Raw genomic sequence first — 9359 nt, 5'->3', positions numbered from 1 at the left:
AAAAGCGCCAGTGCACAAGACCAGTGAAGTGTAAGTATCAACAGTGTTTTCAAAAGACACTGAAAATTTTATTTGGTACATTCTCAGAGTTTACTAGTTATTTTGAAACAAGACAAAACTGGAAACTAGAGACTGAAACAACTTGTATAAAGATCTGACACTGAATGGATTTTCTGAACGAATGCTACCAGGGCTGTTTGGCAGCCGAGAATGAAACTGTGGGGATGAATTTAGCTTCAGCTTGAGAGTCTGGAGAATCCCATTGGTGAACTTGGGTAGTGAGTGTAACCCATACATCACTCTCAGAGAATCAATCTGGTCAATGCACAAGCAAACCTTTGCATTACATACACACTTTGTATACCTTTTGTTTATTTTTAAGCCTCAGGGCATTGAGGCATTATGTTTTGGCGTTTTCTGTCCATCTGTCTGTATATATTTCCATCTCATTCTCATGAGCTTGACACCTTAGGATTGCCTTGAGGGCATTGCATTACATCTGGGACAAATGTTCAATTGGACTTCAGCATGAAACCATTAGAATTCAGTCGACAAAGGTCAAGGGTCAATGTGAGCGTACAATCGCGTTTGTGGCCATTAATCAAGAATTAAGACAAATTTCACACATATCTCATGAAATAAAATGCTCAAGTGATGACTTTATATCAAAAACAACACAACAAAAATGTCAATTTTACAGTTACATCATGTATGTTTTGCAAAAATACTTTTCTGGCAAATATTCAGAGCCATAACTGATGAACAGGGCTGTATGTCTACATTAATACAGTCAACATACAGCAGAACAAGAACAATCAAGCGTAACAAATTCAAGTCAATGTTACAAATCATGGATGTAAACTGCAACTTGACTGATTGCCAAACATCTGAGGTGTTAAATTCTAATTTTGTTCTAATGTAGGCAGCAAGCCTCTTCTTCTCAGCAAAATCCCCGCTGACTACAATCCTTGTAAAAGCTCTACTGTCTTGATCCAATTTGATTTTAAAATGACTTTATCGATGATATCGTAGACCGCTAAAACTTTTGACAGTTTTTTTTTTTCTCAATTGTATAGTTCAGACTAATCTCAAAGCACATTTCCCAATTACGATATAGTCATCCTTACTTAATATATATATATGGAGCAATATATGTAGTGGATTAATCTGCACACTGTTGATTCTTACCTTGCCTAAATCACCACTGTTATGCAAAGCAATGCTTTGAACGGTAGTTCAATCAGACCATTTAACTGTGAGGTGATGGGTTTTTCTCAAATCTTACTCAGGGAGCGACGCTCATTTACATTTCTTGCCTTCAGGTTAAATGCTGACGAAACAAGTTCAAACTAAGCAAGCTGAAAGGAGATTATTGATCATCATTTCCATTTTCCAAAGGCATGAAAAATAAAATGGCGGGGGCCTCCCACACTTTTACACATTTCCAATCTAAACTTGCTGAGACTAAGCAGTAAGGAAAGCTTGTTTGTTTAAAGGACTGCACTAAAAGTGCCACATGTTCTGTTTTGTTAGGGGATCACCCTCAACAAAAGTATTCTTCCCTTCAGCGTTGATTACCAACAAAGATTTGCCAAAATTGTCTATTTTTCTCTTTTTTTGTAGTGGGTTAAACAGGATCTTAGTGAGTCTGAGTGTGCATGTTTGCACCCACATTTAAGTTAACAAATGAGGCAGGGGAGAGAGCAGAGGAAGAGGACATGTCAACTGTCAAGTGGCTGTCAGGTTATGTAAATGCAGGGTGAAGGCAGGAACACAGCGAGGACACGGCGCTCAGGGAGCTGGAAAAAAAATATGCGTCACTGTTCAAAATCAATCCCCATTGATCCACTGCAGTGGCATGATCTTCCAATACCCACCGAGTGTCACATTCAGACACAAATAAACACAATCCACTGAACACAGATGAAAAAAAAAATACATAGATGTTTATTTTACATGAAGGGCACATTTTTTTTTTTGTACAAACTGTAAACTAAATACGGTAATAATTCAGAGGGCTATAACCTTTGACATCACTTTCATGAATGAACACCAGAAACATGTAAATAAATAAATATATAAATAGTCAGTGACCGTTGCCTCTTACTGTAAATTATAATCCCACACCGGAGAAAACATACAGCATGTAAATATGCTACACACATTAAGGATTTTTGAAGATAAAAAGCACTTGTGTTCATCACGACTACATTTTGAACATCATTGTACAATACTCTCCCCAACCCCAAATACTGCCATAAAATTCTTTTTACATGAAGCTCTGTCACTGAATTGAGGTCGAGGTAGGGACTCCGTTGTTATTCTCGAGAGTTAAATAAGATGAAGCATCATCATTAAAAAATGGCTCCACATTTCAAGGCCTGCAATGTTGTTCAGCCCTCCGCTGTAAGTCTGTTGCATCCCTCGGCCGGTCATCGGAGGAGGACGATGGCGACAAGGGATTCTGCACTGTCAGATTTGCTTAAATTGTTATACGTCGTGTAACTACACTGATTGAGAGACCGTGTACTGTCACCATAGCTCCCCAAAGCAACTTGTAGGGAAGCCTAGAGGAAATGCTCGAGATCAAACAAAACATTTTGCCTGTGGGACTATTGCCTGACATCGTCCTTCTCCAAAATCAAAGCAGTGGCAGCTGGAAAGATGACTCACCGAGTTGACAAGGTGAAGGCTCAGGGGGCTTTTACATGGAGCCATAATACAGCAGAGATCATGTCAGCTCTCTGCTGGAGGTATGTTTCAATAAATGTATACATACAGCATATATGAAAAACATCTGGTACACCTGTGAATGCCAATAATGTCACAAGAAAATGGCAGATTAATCTCAGTATCATTAAGAGTACCCATACCCACCCACCCCACAGATTTCATCTTATAAAACACTGGTTATATCACAGCATATGCTACAGTACAGCCACATTCAGCCAGAAATAAGAATCTTGGCAAAAACAGTATAATACTATCATCATAAAACGGCCAGGTTGGGCTTTGATTCTACGCTTTGACTTGAATTACAGAAAGGAAACAGTGGGCCCTGTCTGTTTAATAATAAATTCAATCTGTGCTAACATCGGGAACGCTCATCAAGTCGACAGAGGCAGCCAAGAGAAAAGAGAAAGAGATGGAGAAAAAGGAGGTGTGTGTGTGTGTGTGTGTGTGTGTGTGTGTGTGTGTGTGTGTGTGTGTGTGTGTGTGTGTGTGTGTGTGTGTGTGTGTGTGTGTGTGTGTGTGGGAGTGGGAGAGGGCAATCTTTCCCGAGGCAGTTTCCTTCCATGTCCAATCCTGACAGATTATGTGCACTTCATGTTATATCGCATGTTTGAGCCGGCTTGTGTTAGCGTAGGGCGTAAACGGTGACGAATGGAAACGGATGATATAGATGATGATTTGTATAAGGTGTGGGGAAAAGAGTAAGAGGGGGACGTTGCAGTATATTGTTGGACTAGAAATAGCTTGAGCACTTGTAAAATTAAAATGAGTACATAATAAAAACTCGCTAATCCAAGTTGCACTCCAAAATTATCAAAACTGACAGAGCAGCAAGAGCCAGGAGCCGAGGACAGGGAGGTAGAGAGGACAATGAGTCACTTTTGTGTCACAAGCCAAGCCACATATTGAGCTAAAAGCTTCCCCCTCCCTTTTGTTGCCATCTAGATAGCATTGGATTTTCCAGAGCAGGAAAATCAAATGCTTCATTCAAGACCAATTGCTTTCTATTGGATCAGCTCTTCCTTTCTCTGATGTGCAACAGTTTCACGCCTTCACGGACACGAACAGCATGCGGTGGACATTCGGCGTACGATGTCAGAAAGAATGCTGAAGAGCATTGAGCAAAGAAAGAGTTTCTGTGTAGACGTCGACAAGAGAGCTAATTATTCCGGGGCTCTGATAGTTGTGTTTGCTATGCATATTGCATCTATTTAAACTCTGGAACAATTTATAATCTGATTTAATTCATTCAAGTATGGCTATGAATATGGATTCTGTTTTATATTAGGTTGGTAAAAGTAATGAGTAGGCCACTTTGAGGCTTCTCTCCCTACAAATATATATTTTATATCCATTACTCTCGTTTGTATTTTTGAACAGGCACAACTATGGAAACTTTTGAAAGAAGCAATAACACCAATTTTACATTTACAAATGAAAAGTTGAATCAATAATAGTTCATGGCTCAATTAAATAAAATCAGGTGTTTTCCTGCTACAGCAATGAAGGACTTGGCATGACCAGAGCTGTCACTTTTGGTGGCTAATGCTAGCACATATTTGATGTTCACAAAGTTTAGACCGATTTCACCATAAAATAGACATTATGAGATTAGTTTCAGTTTAATAAGTGTAAACTGTAGAACTGATCCCAAATCGGTTATAACGTGTCAGACAGCACATTAACAGTAAATATGTGGTGTGAAATCAGTGGCAACACATCAGGTGCATTCTCTCTCGAAACTGCCGTTTGTAAAATATTCTATTCTGAGAAACATCTATGCATTCAAATTGTAATTGTATATTTTAATCGTGTGTATATATATATATTTTTTTTAAATGCAACTGTCCAAAGATAGAAAGCACGTCCAATATCTTGAAGGTAATCCTCATCATGGTGTTTTGCCTTTGACTCCACCTCTGCAAACAGAGCGACTCTCACACTGCATGCCTCACATCACCACTACAGCCCAGTATGGCTCCCAGCATGAGCAATTTACAAATACAGATATCTGCAAGTTTGCAAAAGGTCACTAAGTGTCACTTGCATTCCGGCTGAGTGAACCGCTGCCGCTCTGCCTCCTCTGTCCAAGTGCAGGAGTTCTTGTTTACACATTTACATTCTTTTTTTTAAAATAATGAACTGACGGCATTTTCCAAAAATAGAATCATTAGCAGCACTTAAAAGTCGGCAAGGGGAAGGACTTAAAATGGAGGGGTGCCAAAGGAGGATAGCGTGGAGGGGACAGACAGCAAAAGAAACATTAAAAGGATGGTGTGCAAGGAAGGACCAGCCTGACAGACAGAGTGGTGGGGAGGAGAGAGGAGGGAAGAGGTTGGCAATGCTCAAGAAAAAAGGGCAGCATCAAGGAGGAAGAGGGATTTGCTTACTGATGAAAGGAGAGAAAGCAAATGAAGAAGAAAAGAGACTGGCGGGCTCTAGAAAAGATTTGTTGAAGAGCGGCAGGGGGGGAGACAAAGCTAATGAAAGTACGGCGTACGGAGGAGAAGGTGAGCCAGTGTGTTCAGTCCCAGCTGACCGAGGATGGAGAAGAGTCGCACACAAGGGAAAGGAACGCTGAACCACAGCAGTCACTTTCTCCGTTTCCCTTCTCTTTCTCCCTCTCATACACATCAACTTGACCCTCTGAAAATATAAGGGTTCCATGAGAGTCCCAAGATACAGTAAGATAAACTGGGTAAAGGGGTATAAAAAAATGTAATATTCATAGATAAAGGACATCTTGGCGTACAAAGTCAAGCTTCATTATCCTGCCCCTGCTTGTTTTAGTTTGAACGAGAATGTTTTACTTTGGTGTCTGAGGTCATTTGAACTAAAATAAATTACCACTGCAACGCAAGTGTTTTCATTTTGCAATAAAATGGTCATTAGAAATGTACTGAAGAGAAATAATTGCAATAAACAACTAATTATACTGTACCAAAACCAATTTACCCATAATGTTCTCTCTGTCATGAAACACATACAAAGCACCTAAATACCTACAAGATATTTTACTAATACTACATTTTCCTCCACTGTAAATACTGTGTTGAAGTCCTTCCAGAATAGTGTCAGTACTGTACAGTATAGACATGCAGATGTATACATCTTTGCAGGTATTCAAAAAAATGTATACATGTGCACATTGCTAGTGTTCTGCTTTAATATTCACAGTCAACATTTATCATCAAATGTGTCAATTTCATCAATAAATGCTGACAGTATTTTGCAGATAGTTATATCCAGGATAAAGTGCCTTTACTTTAAAACATTCTGTAGGTTTTTCCGTGTAGATTTTTGTTTGACAGTCTTAAGGTCTGTATATCGCACTCACTGGTTCCCTGTCATGCATGTTCTTTGTCTGTCTCTGAAGTTTCCGTTAATGTCCTCCCACGTAAGCTTTTCCTCCCTTCGTGCGTACATGCATGTCTCGCCGTGTTTCAATCCATCCTTGCCTTTTCTCAACACGACACGGCTTTATGCTGTCCATTCTGTGTTATGGGATTGATCTTTTCCAGTGTGACCTCAGTATCGCTGTCTAAATTCCCAGAAATGGCCGGGGAGGGCTTCTCCAGGGCGTTGTTTCCCACACCCACCTCAATCTCCCCTCTGCATCCGTCCTTCTTCTGTAACTCCTCCTCCTGACACAGGATGCTGTGGGGAATCACATAGCTGGCTGAGTTGTTGCCCTCCTTTGGTATGAGACTCTTGGGCTGATACTGACAGCTCTGGTTCGAGGTAGGGACACCCATGTTGTTGTTAATACTGACGATCTCGATGGCGTTGCTCCCCGGGCAGAGCCGGTGGCAGCCCAGGAGGATGGAGAAGGCCTTGCGGAAGTCGGCATTGAAGGCATAGATGATGGGGTTGAGTGACGAGTTGGCCCAGCCAAACCACACAAACACATCGAAAGTGGTTGAGCTGATGCAGGGGAAGTCCGTGGACCCGTCCGGCAAGTTCGGTTCGCAGAACGGAACCATGCAATTAAGGATGAAGAAGGGCAACCAGCAGCACACAAACACACCCATGATGACTGAGAGCGTCTTTAAGACTTTGGTTTCTCTTTTGAATGACATTTTAAATGAGCTCTCGCTCTCCATGTTGGAACTATTCCCCATGCTGCTGTGACGGTTTTTGGCACTCTCTGCTGCTCGCTCCAGGGCAGATATTCTCCGGATCTGTTTCTGGGCGATGCGGTAGATCCGTGTGTAGGTGACGATCATAATCGCCACGGGGATGTAGAAGCTGATAAGGGAGGAGGAGATGGCGTAGGTCCTGTTAAGGCTGGAGTCGCAGTTATCAGGGGGTAGATCATCGGGGTATGTTCCATTTAGCTCTGCATAGCTGGTGGTCTGAGCTTTGTGCCAGTTAAGCTGAACAGGAATGAAGGAGATAAGTATAGACAGGGTCCACGCCACGCTGATCATCAGACACGCCACTTTAGGGGTCATCTTGCGTTCATAGCGGAATGGGCTTGAGATGGCCCAGTAACGATCGACACTAATCACACACAGGTTCAAGATGGAGGCAGTGGAGCACATTATGTCGAACGCCACCCAGACATTGCAGAACTCTCCAAATGGCCAAAACCCCATGATCTCTGTAGCTGCCTTCCACGGCATTACCAAAATAGCCACCAGCAGGTCAGAGATGGCCAGCGAGATGACAAAGAAGTTGGTGACCTTCGACCTCAGGTGTCGGAACTTGGTGACGGCAACACACACAAGGGTGTTGCCCAGCAGTGTGGTAAAGATGAGCAGGGAGAGGAAGCATCCTGTCAGAACACGTTTCGATGAGTCTCTGTCTGGCATGAGCTGCTTGCCATCTCGAACCGATGAGAAATTCTGATCCATTGTTTATATTACAGTGCTAATAAAGTGAGAGAGGGGGTGGGCGAGGGGAATGTCAACAGTCACCCCATCACATCCCCAGCCTGCAGCAGCTGTGCCTCTCTGGGGAAGAGTTTTAGACGGACAGCGTAGCTGGTGGAGAGGTAAATTGTCTCGGCACCAGCTCTCCCACCGACTGGGTCATCCATAGGCTCCTGGTCACAAACACCATTGCTGTACAAGAGCTGCTATAAATATTTAAAAAATTCCTTTTCAGAAATTTGCCCCCCAAAAATGCTGGATTGATAGATTCCTGCAGCCGCAGTACAGACAGCAGACATTCTAGTTTGTAGAGGAAGAGGAATACTATTCCAGCTGTTGTTTGCAGTTCTTTCTCCAGTCAGCACTGTAGTCACAAATCAGTCTAAACGCAGCAGGAAAAATTATTTCTAAAGAAGAGTTCTTGTTCCTTTTTCTCCTCTCATTGTATACCTCAGCTGTCAAGCCCTCAGCAAAAGTTTCACAACATATTGTCACCGAGCTTTAGAGTAACCAGAGGTTTGGCCAATCATTATGCTTATATACCACCTCATCAATAACTTCTATTGATGGTTTTCTCGCTGCGTTTATCTGATTTGTTTAATGATCTTCGAGGCGTGTCCCTGTGATTATATTGGTCCCAGTGTTGACACTGATCCACCCCGACTGCTGGGTGTTGTCTTTAATGTTATTTTCTTTTTCATTTCTCTTTGAATGAGGCTCTCTGATAGTAAATGGCACAGTCTCCAGACAAAATCTCCACCTGAGCGCTGAGGCAAAAAAAATTACACAGCACTCAAAAGTCCCAACAGTCCATTTTAAGAGTAGAGATACACATGAAATGTCAAATTTGTAAGGAAAAAGCATCGATAGCCGATCGCCGCTGTTTTGATGCTTTAATCCAGATGCGTTTGTGGTCTCTTTTGGTTAAGTTTGTGTGCCCATTTGTGCGACCACAGCAGAACGACCGCTCTCCTTTCAAAAAACATTCGGGTTATTCTGGCAACCCACCTAAATTGTCTCTGGCAGTGTGATCCCGGGGTTGACGTCGTTAAAATACACGCGCAGTTTATTTATAATGTTTTTTTTTTATTATTTTCGATTTTATAGCGTGCGCTTCGCTCTGTGGATGTGAACAGTTCCTGGACCCGCTGAGGCGTCTCGGCTTGGCTTGAAAATAACTGAATCCGAAATCAACCGCTAATTTCACGAACAAATAAAAAACATTCAGTCCCAAATCCACATCTCTTCGGCATACATCCAACTTGTATCTTGGTACCAAGTGAAGGAGAAGGAGCTCACCCTCTCTGCGCTCTCCTCCATGGGAAGTCAGTCACGCTCCCCGTGCATGTTGCGACGGTCCCCGGGTGTTGTTGGGTTTTTTTTAGCAGTCCTTATGCTTTTTTGGGGGGGGTCATCCTTTTGTTGTGCAACATTCAGTTCCACGGTCATGTGTCTGCGGTGTGACCGGCCGGCGGAGAGTGATGGGAATGACTCTGGTCTCTCCAAGAGCGTTTCCGTGCGCGCTCCTATCTCTCCGCTCAGCTGCTGCCTGCTGCTTTGCGCCACGGTCTCTGCCACAACTGTTCCATCTATCCAAGGAGAATGGGAAGGGTAAAGCCGTACAAATTCACCCCATAAAACACACCATTTGCTTGCTGAAGACTTCAGACGCATAGTTTATAACGCCTCGGTGATTTGAAATTGTCACAAAAGTATCAACTTTGATAGGAGGATGTATTGTGGGGAATTTAT

General features: G+C 42.5%; 1 protein-coding gene across 1 annotated transcript; it reads right to left on the bottom strand.

The window, feature by feature from the left end:
• Positions 1-4856: 4856 nt before the first annotated feature.
• drd1b (dopamine receptor D1b) lies at positions 4857-9144 on the bottom strand. Its single transcript, XM_069718448.1, has one exon. It carries the CDS (start codon positions 7587-7589, stop codon positions 6198-6200), a length of 1392 nt encoding a protein of 463 aa, XP_069574549.1. The 5' UTR covers positions 7590-9144; the 3' UTR covers positions 4857-6197.
• Positions 9145-9359: the final 215 nt, after the last annotated feature.

Source organism: Brachyistius frenatus, unplaced genomic scaffold (assembly GCF_029030835.1).
Source record: "Brachyistius frenatus isolate BFR_SWC_R1_liver_20210118 unplaced genomic scaffold, ASM2903083v1 Contig_5, whole genome shotgun sequence".
Taxonomy (NCBI): domain Eukaryota; kingdom Metazoa; phylum Chordata; class Actinopteri; family Embiotocidae; genus Brachyistius; species Brachyistius frenatus.
The sequence above is the reverse complement of the archived record's forward strand: the minus strand, read 5'-3'. Positions and strand labels throughout refer to the sequence as shown.